This window comes from Sarcophilus harrisii, chromosome 4 (genome assembly GCF_902635505.1).
Source record: "Sarcophilus harrisii chromosome 4, mSarHar1.11, whole genome shotgun sequence".
In the NCBI taxonomy this organism is placed as follows: Eukaryota; Metazoa; Chordata; class Mammalia; order Dasyuromorphia; family Dasyuridae; genus Sarcophilus; species Sarcophilus harrisii.
In genome coordinates this window covers 383,070,564-383,094,698 of record NC_045429.1, presented here as the reverse complement: position 1 = coordinate 383,094,698, position 24,135 = coordinate 383,070,564, and the positions used below count along the sequence as shown (strand labels likewise).

Genomic DNA, 24,135 nt, shown 5'->3' with positions numbered 1-24,135 from the left:
GCTTAAGTAGCCTCCTTTTCGAAAAGGGCAGGCTAAGGCCCTAAGGCAGTCTTCTGTTCTGAAAGGGCTGACAGTAGAGTCTCAATTGAGTTAATATAAATATGAGGAGGCTTCCCCTTCCCCTCATCCCACCCCATTACATTCCAACAGAGAAATCTACACAGCTCAGAATCATGACAACCTCACATACTTTCCTCCCATCTTTCTCTCCCCACCCCCTAGTCCCAAAGGAAGGGTATCATGTGGTCTGGGAGGAGAGTGAGAGAATAATCATAATATTATCTCCCAATCAGGGGTCTCCCATTGAGCCAGCTAGACTGATGGTGACCTTCAGCTGTTTTTCCTGGAAAAAATGTACTTGAATTTCTCACATAGTAACCCTATGCCAATTCCTGCCTTCACAAGTGACAGGAGTGATACTAACAGAGCCTGGGATTACACAATGAAAAATATTGCAAAATTTCAAAGGGATGGGAGCAAGAGAAGGAATGAGAAACAGAAATGCAGAAAGATGCTGAGGGCCTGTGTTAAAGATTTGCTACTATAACTTGGGCTGCAATAACCAAGGACAGTAATTGCCTCCTAAACTTTAAGGGAGTTGATGCTTCCAAATACCAACAAATCATTACCCCCAATCAATTAGGAAAAAAAATCACAAATCTAATACAACAATCCTATTGGAATTAAAATGAGTGAAAAAGAAATTATTAAGGATCTGTGATTTTTGTTCAGTGAATTAAGTCTCTATACAAACTGGGGTTGATAATTTGAAAATTAAAGCCCAGATAGATTATTATTCTGCCATTTGCTCAGAATTGGAGGACTCATCACTGTGCAGTCTCTACTGGAATAAAGTGTTTTCTAAAATTCCTACAAATTAACAGCAATATTTTTATACTAAATGCTGCAGGGATTTTTCATTATTAATATTATTTATTAGCAAATCCTCTGACTACTGAATAGCTCTGAAATTGGAAAGACTAAATTGCAATTATCTCAGGCAAAAACAAATGTAATTGTAAAACATACAAGTGAAAATAGGTTTTAAAAACAAAACAAAAAAATCTGTTCTTGGATTGATTAAAGAGAATTTGTCAGATATGAAATTTCCAATATTAATAAACACTCAGGATATCCTTTCTATTTTAGGTGTTAAACAAAGTGACTTCAGGGGAAAAAAATCCATATTTTCATCCCCTCGCTTTTTAGCTGGAGATATAAAATCACAAAAGGAACACAAGTAGTCCAAAATTTAGCCTAATGCTAGCCTAATCTTTTCATCCATGTATTTAATTCAGTAATGCTGCTTTTTCCCATTATATATTTGATTTATTATTCACAATTTCTGTCATTTCTGCTTTCCATCATTTCTAGGGGAAAAGAAGAAGGATCATAATTCTGAGATCACTGTTTAGTATGGAAAGAGATCCTTCCACCATATTGAAAGTAGAGAAAAATCTAGTGGAAGCTTTGCTTGCCACAAGTACCTTCAGCAAGACAACACACTCTTAAGTTGCCCATAAATGGAAGATTGTGGAAACCAGAGTTCATCATAAAGAAAAACGTCATAATAAAACAAGCTGTCCAAAAGGAAATGATACCAATGAAGGATAAATTATTATCACTGAAGGTCTTTAAACAGAGACTTGATGTTAAAGTTATGATAGATAGGATTTTGAGTTTGGGTAAGCATTAGATCATGACTTCTGAGGTCCCCATTTGTACTCTAAATTTATGATTGTATAATTATTTTGCTCTATCATGAAGGCCTGATATCTTAAATAAATATATATATATATATATATTAACCTTGTGGCCTAATTTCCTATCTTATAGATAGAAATTCCTATCTATAAGATGAGAGAGAATAGCCACTGATTATAGCATATTTACAAGGTGAAAATGGGTTGTGTTTGTATATAATCATCATCATTTAAAGACCAAAAGGTTTACCAGAGTACATTTATTTCCTATAATTGAACTCTCTCTCTCTAAGCATCTGCCTACAATAGAAAAATGAATATCCTGTCAATATGATGTTATAGGTCCTAATGTTTCTCAATAAATAAGCTTTAACAGATAAAGGAGATAAATTATTTACCATATGGCATTAAGAATAATTATTCAAGGCAGCTAGGTGGCAAAGTGGATAGAGCACCAGCCCTGAAGTCAGGAGGGTCTAAGTTCAAATCTAGCTGTGTGACCTTGGGTAAGTCACTTGACCCCAATAGGAGAAGGAGAAGGAATATTCACTCTCCTGGAGTCAGTAGTAACTTTCAAAGATAAATTTAAAACATTATCAAAAGTCATCATTGCAGAGCTTATTCATTTATTGAACAAACAGAAATGCAAAACAACAATGAGAAATATACAGAGGAATGGGGCTTACCAAGAGAAGTAGTAAAATGTCTTATAATAGGCATTGAATATCAATTTTTGCTCTAAGGAGGCAGCTAGATAGCCAAATGGTTAGAACATCCAACCTTGAAGTCAGGAAGACCTAACTTCAAATCTAAATCCAGATATTTCCCAGTTATAGATTCTTGACAAGTCAATTATCTTCTATCTGCCTCAGTTTCTCCACAACTGTCTAATGGTGATCATAATAGAGCCTACTTCATAAGGCTGTTTCAAGAGTCAAATGAGATAATATTTGTAAAATACTGAATACACAATGCCTGGAACACTTCATAAAGGATTCCTTTATGTGCTTCATAAATGATTACTTCCTTCCTTCCTTCCTATAGTTTGTCACTCATGTGATCTTAGACAAGTCACGACCTCCCTGAGCCCCAGTTTTCTTATCCATAAAATGAAGTAGTTGGACCAGATCCAAAGTCTTCTCCAGCTCTAAATGAATGACCTAGGCATTGACTAGGCAAATTTAGTCATTAGTCTAAAGAGTATAGATAAATGCCATATAAAAGAGGAAAAGAAGTTAAAGACAAGTTGTGGGAGAAAAGAGAAACCAATTAGTTTTGTTTTTGGGAGACAGAGGAGGAAAGCAATATGGGAAATCTTCATAGAGAAGGTAGCATTTCAATTGGGCCTTGAACAATGGTAGAATTTCAACAGGTAGAAATGGAGGTGGGTATTCTGTATTTACATACAAAGATCAGGAGAAGAAAGAATAGCAGCCTTATGGGAAGAAGATGATTTCAACTTTGGGCAAGTTGAGATTAGAGTGCTACAAGTATGCCCAAAGGGAACATGTCTAATAGGCACTTGGAAACAGAGCTGCAGCTCAAATGAATGGGTTATAGATATAGATCTGAGTTCATCCACATAAAGGTGATAATAATAGGAACAGGAGATATGACATCATCAAGAGAGGATCTAAAAAGGGAAGAGGGGTAATATTTGTCTTTGATATTGTCCATATTTAGAAAATAAGAGGAAGAACAGGAACCATTTAAAATCAGATTGGTAAAAGGAAAAGAACTAAGATAGAAAAAAGGTGTATTTGGTGATTAGGAGGTCACAAGTGCCCCTTAAAAAGGCAATTTCTTCACTTAGTAAGCAGCAAAGAATTCTGAAAAAAGTTATTAGTGAGCACATATGCATATAGAAGCCTTAAACTCCTAACATAGAAAATACCACTAAAATCCTATTCCAATGCCTCAACATGGTTTGGAGAAGATGGAGAAATGAGATATCCCGGAAGACTTGGCCAACAGTGTCAATTAAAAATCTGCCTGAAGGTCTGACTACCTTTAGAAATTTGACTTTTCAGTTCCAATTGATCAGTAATGAACAGAACCAATTAAACCCAACGAAAGAACCAGGTTATTTTTACCTTCTTTCTAAATCCGATTTTTCTTGTGCAGCAATATTTTAACATATTTAACACTTTGGGGACTACTTGCTATCTAGGGGAGGGGATGGAGGGAAGGAGGGGAAAAGCTGGAACAGAAGTTTTTGCAAGGGTCAATGTTGAAACATTATCCAATGAAAAGCTATAATAAAAAAAAGAAAAAAGAAAAAATTTAAAAAGACAAAGATTTGACTTTTAGCTGGAAAGACTTCAAGACAGATACATGAATGTCCTGTATGACCATAAATAGCCTACCTAAAATTTCCTCTGGAATTCTCTATCATGTCCCTATGCCTACTATCTCCCTCCTTCCCCTGTCCTGAAATCTGTTGGAGGGTCAGGGGAGAGTTCAGCTTCCTTTTTGTATCTTCCTCCATTAGATTGTAAACTTCTTGAAGGGAAGGAGGTTTTTTTTTGCCCTCCTTTGTATCCACAGTACTTAGCACAGAACCTGCTACATAGCAGACATTTAATAAATGTTTATTGATTGGAAAAGTTCAAGTTGGTCATAGTGTGAGAAATTCTTCAGCCACAACAAATTCTCAAAGACCATATAATAATTTTTATATAGAAATTGTAATAAATTATAGACCCGAGGTATAAATATATGCTGCTGATTCAGCTTATGGGGCAAAATTATAAAAATTATATGTGATAAACAATGAGAACAAGAAATTGATGAGTTCTATGACTGAAAAAAAAGTTACATAAATGTAATGGAACACTTTTGTGCAGCAAAAAAAATCATGAGAGATAGCTGCAAAGAAACCAATGAAGACTTACATGAACTGCTATAGAATGAGATGAACAGAACCATGAGAACAATTTATACAATAATAACATTATAAAGACAAACAACATAGAAACACTTAAATAACTTGGATTAATCCAATGATCAACCAGAATTCTAGAGGACCGATGCAGAAACATGGTATCTATCTCCTAACAGAGAAATAATGAACTCAAGATGCAGAATAAGATACATTTTTTTTTAACATGACCAGTTTGGAAATTTGTTTCATTTGACTTCACATTTGTTACAAAGTTTTTTGTTTGGTTGGTTTTTTGGGGGGTGAAAAGGGAAAAAATAAATGCTTGTTAGTTGACAAAACATAATTTTTTCTCTCCCGCCTCCCCTTTAAAAAATTTTATTAATAAAATTCTTAAAGAAAGATTAATGACATAGCTTCTAAACTGATATTTCTAAAGTGCTGATCTAAACATGTCACTCTCCCTCAAGAAGCTTTTGTGGCTCCCCATTGTCTCTGGGATAAAATTCAAGCTTCTCATTTTGACATCTAAAGATCTGGGAAAATCTGGCTCCAGACTATCTTTCCAGGATTACACATTATTCCCTTTCCTGTACTCTATGGTCTAGACAGACTGGCCTATTGGCTGTTCCTTCTATACTACCTTACATCTCCCACTCCTGTGCCTTTGCCCAGGCTCTCACCTTAACTTGGAAGGCTCTCCTTCCTCCCTTTCCTCTCTTACCTATCTTAAAAGCTCAGCTCAGGGGCCACCTTGAAAAGACCTTCCTAATTTGTTAATGCTTCCTCCAAAATAAAAAGTGAAAACATTAATTTATATACATATGCAGAGAGCTTTTGGAGGGACACATACATACTGTACATACACATACATATGTATATTTACATATTTACAAACATCTCCCCAGAATAGAATCTTAAACTCCTTGAAAGCAAAGTATCTCTCACCTTAATAATTATATCCCTAGTGCTTAGCACGACAGTTGGCACATAAATGGCATTTATAAAATGCCCATTGCTCTTTTGCTCATGCAGGAGCAGAGCTAAGATCTTTGACAGGTTTGATTTGTTGGTTTGTTTATTTTTTACTATCTCTTTTGAACTCTGAAGCACATAGGTGTTCCAAGTAACATTATCCCTGCTTAAATGGAGGAAAATGAGACTGAGAAATGTTGAATGATTTGCCCAAAACAATAAAAGATAAGACATTTCAAGGCAAGATTCTAAACCGATCTTTACTTACTCCATCCCCCATGCTCTAGAGATCCACTAGGTCACACTGCCCATCTCTGGCTGTTTTGTCTTCTACACCAGAAGATGTCTGGTGATAGAGTAACACATGCTTATTTGTATGATAAATATGGCTTTCATACTCTCTACTGGAACCACAGAATGGGAGAGGTATTGGATGAGGCAGAAATTTTGCCTTTGACACTATTATTAATTTGATTGTATCTGACTTTTCACAGATCCATTTGGGGTTTTCCTAGCAAAGTTACTTGAGTGATTTTGATATTTCCTCCAGCTCATTTTACATATGGGGAAACTGAGGCAAACAGTTAAATGACTTGTCTAGAGTCACAGATCTAGTAAGTAAGTGTCTAAGGCCAGATTTGAACTTTGGAAGATGTTTCCCAGATTCCAGGCTCAGTATTCTACCCAATTTGACAGCTAGCTGCCTCAAAGTGCTCTATGGGTTTCAGTTATTATAGTAATACTTAAAGAGTTATAAGTTCTTTTAACACTATATTTCACTTTTGACAGAGACCTGAGACTTGGTATTTGAGAGCAGGTGAGGAATGCACATGAAGAATTGAATTTTGAATGTAAGATTAGATAATACTGCAGCTTTCAGTCTCAGCTTCCTCTGTAAAATGAGCATAATAATAATAGCACCCAAGGCACTTAATCTCTGTTTGCTTCAGTTTCCTCATCTGTAAAATGGGAGTAATCATAACAAGGTTATTGTAAAATTGAGATGAGATATGATAATTGCAAAGCACTTAGCCTGGCATATAGTAAGTGTTATGTAAATGTTAATTATTAGTATTGTTATTAGTGCCACTATTTTCTAAGGAGTGAAGTTTCTACATGAGTCCTGCGTTGAAAGTACTTAGACCCCTTCAGGCTTTTAGAGTACCTCGGTGTCTTCTCACCAGACTTCCTATTAGAGAATACTGAGATTAGAGATCTATGGCACTCATCCTTCAGCAAGTGACTTCATATCTCTTTGACCAACTTGCCTATCAATCAAATAAATGTAATTCAATAACATTTGCTACCTATCTCAAAGGAATTATGTGAGGATTCATGAAGCAATACTATATCTAAAAAGTGCTTAGGGGACAAAAGGGGAGCTATAGAAAGCACACATTACTTTGTATAGAAACCAGAAATCCAGTAAGGCAAAAAAGCTATCAACCTCATGCCTACTCAACAACAACTGGGCCTCACACAGCACATTTTTATACCAAAAAAAAAAAAAAAAAAACTAAAGCACTTAGCAAATTGTCATCTAAAAAAATTTCCACAACATTTGCAAGGTTTTCCTTGTTTTTTGAACAGAAAAACCAGGCAGCTTTCCTCCATGGGAGGATAGGGAGAAAGGGCTAAAAAAAATCCAAACTCTCTTTAGATAACATGATTTCTAAGCCTACCTTTCCCATTAAGGATTTTGACCTGTCCACAGAATCACCTACTAGACTATGCTGAAAATTCCCAAGTGCATTCTGGTATCTCAAATGAATCAAAATGGTCAGTTTTTGTTAATTACATCCAAAATCATTTTTTCTGTCTTCAGTTTTCAAACTCTACATGGTTGAGTCACAATGAAGCCTCTTGTTCTTATGAAACTTAGCTCCTTCTGTGCCCAAGGGCCACAGAGGTACACAGTTTGCTCAAAAGTACAACTAAAAGAAGAAAGGAATTGATTTTAAAGCCATATGGCCCTCATTCCAGCAGAGAACATGGCATTTAATTGGTTAAAATGACTGTAAATTTTAAAAGGCAGAACAGTAATTATACTTAATCTAAGAGTGCAACCACCAAAATTTTTCTTTCCTAAATAAAACACAAAAAATCTTGAATCATTCTTTCAATTGTTGATGTTCAGAAAAAAAATACATGCAGTTAAAAATCAGGATCTACACATACACCTCGTTGCTAACAATGAGCTAATCAAAAGCATCCTTGTTCCTGGTTAAGTATTGTACATTTTCCTGCACTAAAAGTCATGCTTCACTGCATAGTTCCACATATAAAACTCAGGCTACTTACATAGCAGTCAAGTGTGGCATTATGTAATATTCATGTGTACATTTAAAGTGATATCTTCTGCTACTGCCTGTGAATGAAAGCATTTCTTGACCTGCATGGATCACTGCAAGATTGCATGGAAAGTTGCTGCATGCCTGCTATAATGCTGTTTTGGGAGCATTTATTTCACTCTGGCAAAGTAATCAGTTTTGCTAAGTGCTTGTATTTCACAACATAAATAAAAACTGACAGACAAATATTTTAGGCTCTTATTAGAATGCAGATGAAATTTCCAGTCTATTTCAAATGCTTGGATTGGCACTATGGTACAGTGATTAGAACTCTGGACTGGGAATCAGAAAGATCCAAGTTCAAATTCTACTTTAGATCCTTCCTAGCTGTATGAAGAAAGTGCCACTCATTTAACTTTTCTTGATCTCAGTTTCTTTATGTGTAAAATGGGAATAACAATAGCTTCGAACTTACATTAATAGCTCCTTGCTACAAGGATCAAATGGAAAAGTACCTAAAGCACTTTTAACTTAAATGTCAACCATTCTTCAATAAAAATAAAACTCAACCGATGTATTTTATTTCCATCCTTTGTACCTTTCTAATTGTAGGAACAATATTCTTGTCCTGGCTGGTCATCATAAACCTCAGTGGTCCCTAGTCCAATACTCTTACTTTGGAGATGAGGAAGCGTAAAAAAACTTTTCCAAGGTCACAAGAGTAGTAAGTATACAAATGAAATTTGAACCCTATTTCTTCTATTGACTTTATTCCCCTGCATTTTTCCACTCTGAAAACAGTACTTGTTCATTCTAATTTACCATTACACTAATTATAAGCCTCAAAGAGGGTTATACAGGACCCTTTCTATTTTTTAAAAAAAAAAAAAAAAAAAAAGCATCCTTGGGAATGACCTAAAGGGATCTGGTTTTGTTGAGACTAATTATGGCTTCCAAATATAACATTTATTATCTGAAGGTACTACACAACCTCTTATCAGATATCACAGTTCTGGCAAACCTACAATTAATGGGCAAAACGTCCTTTTAAATACAGTAGGAATTTATTTTTAGTTTGTTGACTAATTTTATTAAATCATTATAAATGGAGTTAAAATCCTCTTCCATTGTCCTCCATTAAAACATAACAGTCTGACAACAATTCAGGAGTTAATTATTATTCCTGAGCTAAATTCTAAGATCCTGAAAACAATTCTCCTGCTGATGATTTCCAACATTCAAAATTTTAACACCTTTGTTGGTGTTTGTATCCAAACAAGCTAAGCATTCAGATAGATAGTCTCTGCCTGGCTCTCCTTTGCAGAATCACAAATACTCCATTCCAAAAGTCACATAAATAAAAACCGGGCAACGCCTCTGAATAAACAGCATCAGAAAATCCTCGAGAGCAATTCCTTCTTTTTCTTGACATCTCTTTGCCCCATACACCCAAGAAAACTCTTTGAAGTAGGTGAGTAAATATTATCATTTGATAGTACTTGGACCCAACAGGGCAAACGCGATTGCATTGTGTTACATTCTAAGAGCCCTGTTGGCCATTCACAACACACCACCACAGTCAGGGTTGCTATGGCAGAACCCAATGTGTATTAACACTCAATCAGTTCTGGAGCCCCAGGATGTCTCTTCTGGGCCGTTCCCCTTAATCTTCCTGCACAATACAACGCTATTAAAAACAAACAAACAACTAACTTCAGGATATAGGATTCTAGGAAGAGGATATTAACTGGCAAGGGGAAACGCCGATACTTAACTGATATTTGCTTTCACAGCCTTAGCAGGTTTATTTGTTTGTTTGTTTTAAATCTTCAGAAGATGGAGGAAAGAAACTTGTTCCCGAATTTTGGGGGGGGGAGGGGAGTGAGGGAATAAAGCTTAGGCACGTGAGACAGCGTGGGGATGGGAAAAATAAAAGATGGGAGGAAGTGCCACCAGCATATTCCAAGGTATGTCAAACATCCTGACAGAATAGATATCAAGTTGTGTCTGCCAGCAAAGCCTGCCTACGGGCAAAGAAAAGGAAGGTACAGTAAGAGAGAAAGGTAGAGCAGAGTATGGCATAAAGGCCGGAAGGGAGGAATTTTTTAAAATCACGTTGAGGGAGGAGGATGCAGCACCGCGAGCATCCCCTGGCTGAGAAGCCCAGACTAGGAGCATCCCTCTGGGATAGATAAGTTCATCTCTCCAGGAGAGAACATGACGGCGCTTAGGTGCAAACGTAGCCGGACCGCTGTGGAGTTGTTCGTTACCAGCGCATATAAAATGGGTTAGAAACAGTTCGGCGACTAGAGATCCAGCATTCAGGGGCCGCCCCCTAAGAAGCTACAACCAGTCACTGCACCCAGAGGAAATGCCTCGGGATCCCCAGGGGACTCAGCCCCACTCTCGCCCTCTGAGCCCCTCCCCTCTGCATACTCCCCCGACTTGTGCAGACACTGGCTCCCCCTTCCCCTCCCCCCAGCTCCAGCTCTCCCAGGCAGGGGCCGGGCTTACCTTGCTGGAGAAGGGGCCCGGGAGTAGCAGCTTCAGAATCTGTCTCTTCAGCTCCACCAGGCGGGCGCTGCAGTTCTCGCACCAGACGCCGCGGTCCGAGCCTGGAGAGGAGCCGCCCCCGCTGCCCGAGCCCGGGGAGCCCGTGCCAAAGCCTGGCGAGCCTCCTAGAGAGCCTGGCGAACTGGTGCCGATGCCAGGGGAGGCAGGTCCCGGGGAGCCCGTGAAGGAACTCGGGGACGAGGTGCCCGAGCCAGGGGACGGGGTACCCGACGAGCCCAGAGCTGAGCCGGCGCCCTCCGGGTTGGGCCGGCTCCCCGCCCGGGACTCTTCATAGGCTTTCCTGTACCAGCTCTCCGGAGAGAAGGGGGCGGCGGTCTTGGTAGGGGAGCAGACTTCGTTCACCTGGACAGGAGGAGAGACGCGAGGTTTAAGCGGATGCATGGACAATTCGCTCCCGCGTCCGTGGCTGTGGATGTGTGTGCACGCGTGTGCGTGGATGAATGCCTCTCAGGATCGTTTCAAGTTCAGGCACCGCTGCTGCTCACGACCAAATGCTCCCTCCATCTGTCTCTTTAATTGTCCTTAAGTAAATGCCGACAGTGTGCAGCCTACCTGAGAGACCTGCACTCGTGTACCAGGTTACACCGGGCGTCTGTAAACACCTTAGATGGGGCGTGGAAAGCCGTGAATAGGGGCATGAAATGATTTAGGTAATGAAGAAATCCCCGCGCCCCCGCCCATTTTAAAGCAGTCCAGAATATCTCGCTCAGCCGGGTCCCCTCTGTGCAGCTCCCCCACCCAGGGACGAGGACCCACGCGTGAGATCCCGAGTGCCCCTGTTTTGAAGAAACCCAGAATAAGGGAACTTTGGACTTAGCCCCACTCGATTTATTCATTCAAGGGAACGTATCAAGATTCCCGGCCAGTCCTAGGTTTAAGTCAAAGGTTAACACCGCGGGAGGGAAACGATTAGAGGGAACATCAGAGAAATCCCAAAACGACGAAATTCAGCTTAACTCCGCTGAAACAGACAGCAATGCTGCAAAAGTTACAGGGGGAGGGACGCTTTCAAAATCGGGCAAGAAAGAGAGGGCTTTTAATTTCCTTCTAGACATGCAGTCTTGCTTGCTTGCCCACTCAGCCACACTGAACTGCCCTAGCTCAACTGCACACAGAGATCCCTTAGCTCCGGTATCAGCAAAAGGGAAAGCAGGGACGCTTAGGATGTTAACATGCAGCTTAATAAGGTTAACCTGTTTGTATCATTTGTTACATGTCAGCTTTACAGAGAGACAGCGACAGAGCAGGGGAATATTTGAAAACCCTCGGCACAAATGGTTCTAAAGCATCTCTGCACGTTATTGCTGACAACTTACCCCGTATTTTCTGCTCCTGGTTGTGACTGCGATCCTCTCTTTATTCCCAGCCACAGAATTCATGGTGACTTTGCCCAAAAAATACACTGTCTAAAATGTTCCACCAATGTTAGATCCAATGAGAAAAAATCTTCAAACCCAGAAAAGCTTCACCGATTGTATGGAGAGGTATGCATGCTCTGCCCTAAATGCAATGATTCTTCATTGAAAAAAATAATAAGGTAACCGGCTTCAGAAGTGATACCACCGATTTTCAGCCAAAGCTTCGATGGGTGGTTTATATTCTTTCCCCCTTTCTCTTCAAATCATTTTCCCCCCTTGTTCTCTTCGGTTTCCTTCACTTATACTCCTTATTTTCCCAGAACCGGTAACATCCAGATAATTAGCATTTCTCCCAGCCCCGCAAATACAGTTTTCCTTGAAATTTAAAAAAAAAAAAAAATCAATGCACACATGCACAACACACAAGAACGCGCACACTGAGTAGATGCAGAAAAGGTAAAAAGCAGAGAGGTTCTGCCTCGCCTAGAAGCAGGGACTTCTCCCTCCCTCTGCTGAGTAGTGTTGTGGTAACTTGTTTCCTTCAGCAAGGTTTGCAAGTGAGTTAAAAGAAATCCTCCAAAAATATAAGGATCCAGCGTTGGGGAGGAGCTTCGGAGACTCCTGGAGCCAATATCCTTCTCCCCATTTGTGCCTGACAGTTTAGCAAGGAGGTTCTCGCTCTAGGAACCTTCCCCGGTCAGCGGAGGAGCTGCGGAGCATGTGTAAGCAAAGCCTCAGAGAACACTTCATTGCAGTCCCGGGGAAGGCATGTGCTGCAGCCGCCGCAGCCGCCGCTGCTGCTGCTATTGAAGCAGCAGCTGCACGGATCCATTTTATTTTGCAACACTCCTGAGTGACATCGAGTTGTGCCGGAGCCGTTTGGTTTGTTTGTTCCTTAGAGAAGGAGGCAGAGGAGAGAAGGGAGGGAGAGGTGAAGGAAGGGAAGTATAAGGCGTCCCTTCCCGAGAAGTTATACTGGGGAGCGATCCGGGAAGGCTAAGGAAACACCAAGTCTACTGCTTGAAGCTGCAGAGGAAGACTGGGAGGTTCGACCCTCACGGCCGCTAGCACTGCCGAGTCCCCCATTTCTCTCCCGCCCTTTCCCCTTAACCGACTTTCGATTGTACCTTTGAAACAAGGGCTTGCAAAAGGGATTGGGCCAAGGACCTGCCGGGCCCTCCCCGCCCGCCCTTTGTTCTCTTGGAGCTTCCCTACAAACCTGTTTAAAAAAATGAGAAAGATGGATTTCCCTAACAATTGTTAAGCTTAAGCTTTGGATGGTAGTTCCTAAGGCTCCTTTCTTTTGCTCCCGGCTCACCACGCTTATCCCACTCAGCACCCCAACCCCGAGGACCAGGAATTGGGAATGCACTTCCCAGCTTCCCTCGCCCCTCACCTCGTGCTAAAACAGCCAAGGTGTGGACAGGTGACACTTGGGACCTGCTGGATCGCTGGGACAAACCGTCTTAATGAAACTCAGGAAGCCCTGGTCCCGAGACACTTACAGTTCCTCCTTCCCCCAATTCACGCGGCATGTTAAGGGTCCCAATTCTCTGCCCTCCTTTTCCCTCCCCTTCCCTTTCGCTTCTCCCCTGGCACATGTGCCCCCGAGGGCATGATACTGGCATATGCCAGGTCTCCACACGTGGCTGCTCTGGGGTGTCAATTTTAATTTCCTGGGGGCGACATTTCTTCTGGTGAGCTGGCAGGTCTGTTTTGTTGTGACCTTTAATTAACACACCGCCAGACGCCTCTCACTGGGTCTGCTGTGTGCCCGAATCACGTGTTGTGTAATGGCATCCCTGCGCCTAGAGATTAGGCTGAGGGATGAGGCGGGTAAGCAATAGGGTCAACCAGAGCTGGTGCCTCGAAATTTCAACAGTTTGCTTCCTCCTCAGGGTTCGGGATAGGATGCTGAGGTGGAATGGGGGGATGGTGGAGAGGCTGCAGGTGGAGGGTAAAATAACCTGGACATCTCCTTGCAGCCCTCAGTCTCCGAAGTCTCTGATTGGGCGTGTTTCACGGGGACCTCAACAAGATATGGCAAATCAGCAAGCATTTATTAAGCGCCAGGCATTGTGCTAAGCAATGGGGATACATAGAAAGGCCCAAAAATACGATAGATAGATAGATAGATAGATGATAGATGATGGATGGAGGGATGGATATATAGATACATAGATAAATACCTAAATAGATACATAGATGTGTATGTATCTAGACATAGATGATAGACAGACCGACAGATAGATAGATAGTCCTTGTTCTCAAGGAGCTCATGGTCTAATGGAATGGAGTCAAAATGAAGATTGCCGCGATTGAATGGATGTTTCCACAAATCAAATCAAAAGGGTTTAGGGAGACAGGGACATGCTCAGGGTATCTATCCTCTCATTGAAACTATATAATACACACACCTTCAATTGCATTTGTATTCCGCCAAAGGAGCCGCAAGAAAGATCATCGCCATTAGTGACGCGTTGCTTATCAACCTAAATGCAGCGCATCTGTACTCAGGAGACGAAATGGACTAGTTGATAAAAGGGAGTGGGGAGGGGGGAATAACCACCTTGCAGATTTGTCAAGCCGAACAGCGTCTGAGTCGCATCCTCAAGTAGCTCCAGCTGGAGTGTTTGGTGGGATGTGAGCTCCCTCTATTGCTTAAAACCTGTAACCGAAGCCCTTAAACTGAAATTAGTTTGGGATTTTGGAGATGTTTGTTTTTTTCACTCCATCTTTTGCTTTTATAATTATGGTAGTTGAAGGGTGAAATGGGGAATGTTTGCTGAGCCAGATAAAAATTTTTTCCAAACTAATTTTTTTTTCTTATTAGACCGATGAGATAGTAAATCCTTGAATAGTGATGCATTGAATGTCACACCAAAAAACATGTTTCTTGGGGCAGCTAGACTTCGAGATGGATGGAATATTGGCCCAGGAGTCAGGAGGATCTAAGTTCAAATTGGGATCAGACACCTAACAGTTACTGACTGTGTGACCCTGGGCCAGTTAGTCACTTAATCCTTATTGACTTGCAAAATAACAACAAATCGTGTTTCTTCTTATACTACAACGACAAAGATATGGTTTCTCAAATGGACAATTCCAGTCAGACAGAACTGGCTTCCAACACTACATCTGAAATTGAATCAGCCATGTGAACTTGGTCAAGATTCTCTCTGTTTTTCATTTGTTAAAATGAGGAGCTTGGATCAGATGGCATCTGGCATCCCTTTCAGTTCTGTGTGAGCCTATGAATAACAATACTGCCAAAAGTTCTTTGGGAAGCAGTGGATGCAGAACTGGTCCACAAGTCAGAAAGCTCTGAGTTCAAATTTCACCTCAATTACTAGCTGAGGTCTCCTAATCTCTCTCATTCTCAATTTCTTCAACTGTAAAACAGGAATCATAATGGCCCCTACCTCCCAGGGTGTTGTGAAGATCCAGTGAAATAATTTTTATAAAGTGTTTAACACAGTGCCTGACACATAGTAGGCACCATATAAATACAAGCTATTATTATTTGGGAAGTCAGGGAGTATTTTTTTTTTAATTTAGCATAGTACCTTTCACAAAATAAACATTTCTGAAATGCTCATTGGATTAAACATAATTGATTATTAACTTTAAAAAATTAATTGCTTTTTATTTTTCTAATTTTATGCAAAAATAGTTTTCAACATTTACCTCTGCAGAATCTTATGTTTCAAATTTTTACCCTTCTCCCCTAACTCCTCCCATAGACAACAAGCAATCTATGTTAAACATATGTAATTTTTCTTTACATATTCCCACAATTATCATGCTGCACAAAAAAAAAGTCAGATCAAAAAGGAAAAAGATGAGAAAGAAAACAAAAAATAAGCAAACAACAATAAAAAAGGTGAAAATATATGTTGTGATCCACATTCAGTTCTCTTTCTGGAAGCAGATGGCTTTCTCTATTACAAGACTATTCGAATTTACCTGAATCACCTCATTGTTGAAAATAGCCACATCTAGCAGTGTTGATCATTGCATAATCTTGTTGTTCCTGTGTACAATGTTTTCTTGGTTCTATTCACTACACTTAGAATCAGTTCATATAAATCTGTCCAGGTCTTTCTGAAATCATCCTGCTGATCATTTCTTATAAAACAATAATATTCCATTATATTCATGTACCATAATCTATTCAGCCATTCCCCCATTGATAGGCTTCCTTCCACTCAGTTTTCATTTCTTTGCTACTACCAAAAGGGCTGCTACAAACATTTTTGCACATGTGGGTCCTTTTCTCTTTTTATGATCTCTTTGGGATACAGATCCAGTAGTGACACATACTCTCTGGGCATTGTTCCAAATTGTTCTCCAGAATGGTTAGATCAAGAATTGAGTGTTAATTTGTCAAGGATATCTCATATAAGATACTAGCTGTGTGACTCTGGGAAAGTCAATTAACCCTTATATGACTCAGTTTCTTCATCCATAAAATTGGAAGGGAAAGTAATAATTGCACCTTCCTACAAGGCTGTTATATCAAATAAACTAGCATATTTAAAGCTCTTTGCAAAGCTTTACAAATATCATCTTATGTTATTCTCACAATAATCCTTTGAGGTAAGTTCTACTGTGATTCCCATTTTCCAGCTGGGGAAACTGAAGAAGATAGCAGGGAATGCCTTGTTCAAAGTCTCACAGCTAGTAAATAAAAAAACCCAAATCTTCTAAGACTAAATTCATTGCTCTTTCCAGCACCACAGACTGCCTATGATCCAAGAACAATTCATCATATATATTACCCTAACCCCACTCCCACCTATTACTGAAGCATTCCATGTACACTACTCATTTCACTTGTAGGAATAGGGACAGGGAATTTCACCTCCATTTCCTCATCTGTAAAATGGAATTTACAGTGCTTATGATACCTACCTCACAGGGTTCTTGTGATACTCCAATGAGATAATACATGTAAAAAGTCCTTTGTAAACTTTAAAATAATATGTAAATGCCTGTTATTATTATTATTATTATGGCAACATTTGAACTTTTTTTAAAGAACTTTGTTTTCCTAATGCAAACTACAGGATTAAATAGTTCTGAATCTCCATCTAGGTGATGTTAGTGTCATGGGTGTTTTGGATTTGGGGATGGGAACTGTTTTTGAACATGCAAAATTCAACTCCTACTTGCTAAAGAGAATGCAGAATGCAAGGACAGATACTACTTCTCTTTAATATTTTTTCCTTTCAAGTAATTTCCATATTAGTTCAAGCAACAGCATGCCAACAGAGCCAGGCGTGTGTATGTGCCAGAGGCGGCTGCTTCTCCTTGAAAGATAATTAAAGCAGCTTACACTGTCCATGTGGTGTCTTGATGAATATGCAGGCAATATTTGCATATGATCTAGTGGTGTTCTCCGGACCATATGATCATCTGGTGGCCTGCCAGGGAGTTATTAGCAAACTGATAACTGTTTAATGTTGTACACTCAGCCCCTATTGTAGCACCAGAGTAGATTTGCTCTAATTCAGGCTGAGGAGGGCTTCCTAATCCCTAACTGTTATTTCAGGTATTAATTTCTTTCTCCCCATAGATTCTTTTCATACAGAATTCTTCAGGTTGATCTAAAGTTGACTATTGAGAGCATAGGAAAGGTGAGGAAAGGGAAAGACTTTTTATGAAATAATTTGGTGAAAGTGGAGATAGAGATAGATAGTTATTCTCATTTCTGAAAACCACATCAGAAGAACAAGGGCTCAATGCAACATCTACTGGGGCTATGTGTTGAAAACTCCAGTCTGGGAAGCTCATGCTAACCATGTTAAATTATAGTTCTGTAGGACATAGGCTAGGTTAGCTAGAAAAATGTATCAGTAAAAGTAAGCTTTGAAATCCAATATTGTGTTGCCATTGGTTTAAAGAAGTTTCCACAGCACTTTCTACCTTTTATCAAAAACACAACATGACGCTGAATTTTTCCAGATTTAAAATGAGTCTATCTACACAAACACACACATTCGACCAAAGCTTGACATAAACAAAGAAAAAATAAAGAAAGAAATTACATAATGTCCTTGAAAAGGGCCTCTGGCAACAGATCTTAAAAATCCCAGAGCAAAGCTATAGAAACTCATTTGTCTTTTTTCCCACTAAAAGGAATGCTTTTTCCCTTCTGAACTGCCAAACCTTCCTCTGTATCTCCATAAATGAAGCTTTCCCAACTCTCCCTTGATCCTACCTGCTATACCTGACCTACCATCACAAATCTTCATCAGCTGTGGAAATCCTATCCATTCTAATCTCCTCCTCTTGGGGTCAAGCTCTCTGATCTGTGGGCATTTGAGTGTTCTAATACTTGGGCTGGAAATCAAACTGAAATAGATATATGTGAAGATGTACTGGTGCATGTGACCTTTTAAAAGAAAAAGGAATTTGGTATAAGATTGTCCAAAGGGCCCTTCAGAGAATTGAAGGGCCTGCAGAGATGAAGCAGGGGAAGAATGGTATAGTGAAAGCATCAGAGACTTATTTATGAGAGAAAATCTTAATCTATGAGAGGTATCAGGCACTACTTTTTGTTCCTTTCTCTCCCTTTCTTTTTAAATCTCAGAAATTAAATCTAAAGCCGCATTTCAAAACAACATACATAAGTGTCAGGGAATTCAAGAGTTATGGTTTCTATAGCAACATTCACGTGGTCATCCCACTACTTTTAAATAAATGAAATTAAGTGTTTCTATTGCTCTTGACATTTATCCATGTGCTCTACGATCCCTTTATTAGTTTGTCTTTCCCATCATCCCCAGATTATCAAAGGAAACTAAGTCCATAAAAATGACACAAGGTCATTTCTATGTGGGTAGTATCCACATAGAACCTGAATTTACAGGTACTTTGCTCAAACTGCTACCTTCTGAGCTACTCTTCTCAGTAGGGTGGATTTTTAATCCTGATTGTTACTGGGGAGGTGGGAAAAGTTTTCCATTGCCAATTAAGACTGAATCATGGGAACCTGGAGAAAGTATTTTAAAAAAACAAACCACAATTGATTTTCCAAACAGAAGGGTTGAGTTGGGCTAGGATGGAACATACCAAGTTATGAACCTAAAAATTCTTTTTCCAAGGACCTAAATCTGACAGCAACTCCCTGACAAAATTAGGAAACAAACATTAAGACAAGGAAAATAAAACACCCAAAGATTCAAATAATAATAAAACAGGAGCAAGAAGCATCCTGGTCTTACAGTCAATAAGTATTCATTAAGACTCACTAGATGCCAGGTACCGTGTTAAACAATAGAGATATAAAGTAAGGCAAAAGTTAGTCTCTGCCCTCAAAGAACTCAGTCTATAGGGGAAAATAATCAAACAAATATTTACAAACAAAACATATGCAGTGTAAATAGGAAGTAATTAACAGACAGAAGATTTGAAAATTAAGAAGGGTTGGAAAAGGCTTCTTCTAGAAGGTCGCATTTTAGTTGGGACTTGAAGGAAGCCAGGGAAGTGAGTTTATTCTTTAAAAGAACAAGCCTTGTTGAATCACCTTAGAGTATCTTTGTAACAATTGCGTAATTAATAGATGAAGGGGACCGATTAAAGACCCATGTCTTAACTTTGGTTAAATTCATCTTATGAAAAATCACAGAATTAATTTAGTTTGAGTTAGAGATGAAAATCTTGTAGATTGAAAGCAAAATGAGAGAATTTAAATAACAAACCCCTAAGAACAAACAACCAGTTGTCCAGTTGGGGAAGAAGGTAGAAAAGATTCAAGGGAACAATATTGGATTTAGTCTTAATGAATTTTTTTCTAGATTTATGATTTTTGAGAAATAGTAAGCCTACTGAACAACAAAGTTATTTGTATTTCTGTACTGCCCCCATTTGATTATAAGCTTCTTGAGAGCAAGGTCAATGCAGTATTTGTATTTGGCCTTGTGATTCAATACAGTGCTTTGAAAATTATAGACACTTAAATTGTTTTTGAATTGAGTCAAATTATAGAATTATAGAATTGAAAGCTTCATGCTTCAAAGATTTGTGATATATCAATATGGATACTTACTACCCTGGTACACATCAGTAAATTCTTCATGACTTATAGAAGGAAAAATTTGTCACCTGGTAGCCACCCCTCTAATAATATTATTAATCATGATTTGTATTATAAATAGCTAAGATTTATATAGTGCTTGCTATGTGCCACTCTGATCATGTGAAAAAGCTCATGGGAGAATAAATCTAAAATGCTGTTCTCAATTCTATGACTCATGATTAGAAAGACAGATTCACTGGTTGAACACAGGTAAAAAAAAAAAGGGGGGTGCAGGAAAATCTTATTTATGAATAAAAAAGAAAGAAATTTGGATGTAAAGAAGCTATCTAAAAGCTATACATGGCAAAAAAAATCATTATCCTTAATTCTGTCAGAAGCATAGAAAATAACTTCTTGTTCCACAAGAATAAAACCAAGAATGGGAGTGTCCATTAAATGGGGAAATAAAAGCAAACTTTCAAGAAACAAACAAAAAAAAGATTTAAAGGTTTAACAGACTATGTAGCTATCTTCCCAAGATATCAATGAAATGCATGCCCATCTTTGGTGAATTTTAAAAGAGTTAAGGAGCAAGTCTTGGAAATATAATCATAGGAATCAATCCAATACTGGTATGCAATGTCATTATTTAGCACTTAGATTTTCTTTCTTTTTTTTTTTTTATTTAATAGCCTTTTATTTACAGGATATATACATGGGTAACTTTACAGCATTAACAATTGCCAAACCTCTTGTTCCAATTTTTCACCTCTTTACCCCCCCCCACCCCCTCCCCTAGATGGCAGGATGACCAGTAGATGTTAAATATATTAAAATATAAATTAGATACACAATAAGTATACCTGACCAAAACGTTATTTTGCTGTAGAAAAAGAATCAGACTCTGAAATATTGTACAATTAGCTTGTGAAGGAAATCAAAAATGCAGGTGTGCATAAATATAGGGATTGGGAATTCAATGTAATGGTTTTTAGTCATCTCCCAGAGTTCTTTTTCTGGGCATAGCTAGTTCAGTTCATTACTGCTCCATTAGAAATGATTTGGTTGATCTCGTTGCTGAGGATGGCCTGATCCATCAGAACTGGTCATCATATAGTATTGTTGTTGAAGTATATAATGATCTCCTGGTCCTGCTCATTTCACTCAGCATCAGTTCGTGTAAGTCTCTCCAGGCCTTTCTGAAATTATCCTGTTGGGTCATTTCTTACAGAAGTAATATTCCATAATTTTCATATACCACAATTTATTCAACCATTCTCCAACTGATGGACATCCATTCAGTTTCCAGTTTTTAGCCACTACAAAAAGGGCTGCCACAAACATTCGTAGCACTTAGATTTTCAAAGTGATCTGAACGCACTAATTAGCTATTTCTTCTAATGCCCTGGTTTCGGAGGTCAATGTAATTAATTCCATTTCACTGATGAGAAAAATAAAAACAAAAAGTTCAGTGAGATGTCTAACTTCACAGAGCAAGTTAAAATGGCAAATATAAGACTAGAATACCAAATCACTAACTATTCCTGACTATAGGTTATGTATTTATTCATTTATTGTCACTCATAGATCACAATCACTTAAGAATTCTATACTTAAAGGGACCAGATTTCATTTTGGATTCATGCTTCCATCTTGGACCTTTATTCTGAGGAAATCTTCAAAATAAAGCTAAATATAAGTTCTCATTTATGTTTTCCCAAATGTGAGTAATAGAGTGGAAACCTAATGATTAAGAATTGGACATGAGATAGCTTTTATTATATCTATCACAGAAACATATGAAACACAAAGAAGAACCCATGAAGATAAATGTAACATGCAGAAACAAAGGCTCAGATAGCCAATGGTATTTATGATCACAAAGATTTGGATGTTCCCTCCAACAACTGCTACCCATCCATTCCTGCTCATCCTGTGTGCCTCTTCTCTATGTCCTCCCACAAGTTTATCCCAGGACAACTCAACAAACTGGGGGCCTTTGCTACTTTTCTCTCCATCTCTTTTCTTCTTTCTTTTTTTTTTTTTTTTTTTTGGTGAGGTAATTGGAGTTAAGTGAGTTGTCCAGGGTCACTCAGCTAGTAAGTGTTAAGCACCTAAGAAAGGATTTAGCTTAGGTCTCCTGAGTTCAGGGCTGGGAATCTATTCATTTCACCATCTAACTGCCTCCTTTTCCCACATCTCAAGGACAATGTAGAGCAACCAGGATATCTCCCTATATCGTTTGCTCTTACCACATGACCAGACATTTCCTTGAGGTTTTTTTAATATCTATTCTAGTCTATGCAAAAAGGAGCATACATTCCCTTGATCAAAGAGTGATTGAACAGCATTATTCCTTCTGTTTTATCTTTCAAACATATTAAATGATTTTTATGTATGTTTAAAAGATATCTTGTTGAAAAAGTGCCTTCAAGGTGGAATATTGCTCTCTCAAGTGTTTTTTCATAATCAACAAATAAGCACAATTGGATCTTATATCTTTTAGTCAGTTTCAAAATGGTAAAGATATGGTCTACTATCATTAAAGATCACTTATTCCCTCTAAATATCCTTATCATGAATGCACTCAATTTGTGATAATTGAGTTTCATAAACTTCTTCTCTAGAGGGGAAAGTAAATATATTGATCTAATTTTTTTATGTTTTCTCCTGCTACATTTTTTTAAATAACTTTTTATTGGCAGAACCCATGCCAGGGTAATTTTTTACAACATTATCCCTTGCACTCACTTCTGTTCCGATTTTTCCCCTCTCTCCTTCCACCCACTCCCCCAGATGGCAAGAAGTCCCATTCATGTTAAATAGGTTACAGTAGATCTTGGATACAATATATGTGTGCAGAACTGAACAGTTCTCTTGTTGCTCAGGGAGAATTGGATTTAGAAGGTATAAATAACCTGGGAAGAAGAACAAAAATGCAAACAGTTTACATTCATTTCCCAGTGTTCTTTCTTTGGGTGTAGCTGCTTCTGTCCATCCTTGATCAATTGAAACTAAGTTAGATCTTCTCTTTGTCGAAGAAATCCACTTCCATCAGAATACAGCCTCATACAGTATCGTTGTTGAGGTATATAATGATCTCCTGGTTCTGCTCATTTCACTCAACATCAGTTCATGTAAGTCTCGCCAATCCTCTCTGTATGCATCCTGCCAATCGTTTCTTACCGAACAATAATATTCCATAACATTCATATACCACAATTTACTCCAATTGGAGAATCGTTTCTAGCCACTGCAAACAGGGCTGCCACAAACATTTTGGCACATACAGGTCCCTTTCCCTTCTTTAGTGTCTCTTCCGGGTATAAGCCCAGTCTCCTGCTACATTATTAAGCAACCCTTTTTCACTGTCATAACTGTATCAGCTCCCCCATGGATCTCCTTTATCTATACTTGTAGTTGCTTTTTCAATCTTTGTTGTCTTTAGGACCTTTTATATCAGCTCATAAGTGCATTTGAAAAAAGGATCCAAGTGTAGTGGCTCTATTATTTTTGATGATGAAAACAGGTCATTAGAATAATCTTTTGCAGATCTTTTCTACTTTTCTTCTGTTTTCTGTCTTCCTTTCACGTTCATACTTAAATGTCCTTGGGACAACTTTGCTTAATTAGATTGTTTGTCATGCTTTCTTGAAATAGATTTTGTTCTCTACTGTTTCTTTTTGTTTTATGAGGCAATATTGTTTAAAGTTATCCACTATCCTTCCATGCATGATTTTACAAAAGAGTTTATATTCTAAACTGGCATTGCTTTTTAGTACCATTTCTCAGTATTTGACAAGGAAATTAAGTATTTATTGACTAAGGGCTGAGCTCTTTTGGTCTTCTTGTTGATGGAATTGATTTACATTAGTTAATTTCTGTATAAAATTATCATAATCAGTGTTGATGTATTGTCTATTCTCTATTTCCATTGTCAATTATTTCTTTAAATAATTCATGAATAAGTTATTTCAATTGTATGTCACAATTTTTTCTAATTTTTCTAAGGTTTTTTTTTAATAATACTGATCTTTGCTCGGACAAAACAGTGGTAAGACTGTATACAGACAACTGATTCAGAGATGACTCAAAAGATAGAAAAAATAGAGAGAAATGAACAAGGAAGGAAGGAAAAAAGAAAAAGGAAGAAAGGAAGGAAGGAAGGAAGGAAGGAAGGAAGGAAGGAAGGAAGGAAGGAAGGAAGGAAGGAAGGAAGGAAGGAAGGAAGGAAGGAAGAAAGAGAGGAAGGAAGGAAGGAAGGAAGGAAGGAAGGAAGGAAGGAAGGAAGGAAGGAAGGAAGGAAGGAAGGAAGGAAGGAAGGAAGGAA

General features: G+C 38.6%; 1 protein-coding gene across 1 annotated transcript in view; it reads right to left on the bottom strand.

Moving 5' to 3' along the window:
• KIF26B (kinesin family member 26B) overlaps window positions 1–12,907 on the bottom strand; it is a 612,624-nt gene extending 599,717 nt beyond the window's left edge. Inside the window, exons 1-2 of the mRNA XM_003767766.4 lie at window positions 11,741–12,907; window positions 10,365–10,766 (exon numbers count right to left, since the gene is read on the bottom strand). Coding sequence (XP_003767814.2) covers window positions 10,365–10,766; window positions 11,741–11,803 — 465 coding nt within the window. The 5' untranslated portion in view covers window positions 11,804–12,907. The remainder of the gene's footprint in view (window positions 1–10,364; window positions 10,767–11,740) is intronic.
• Window positions 12,908–24,135: the final 11,228 nt, after the last annotated feature.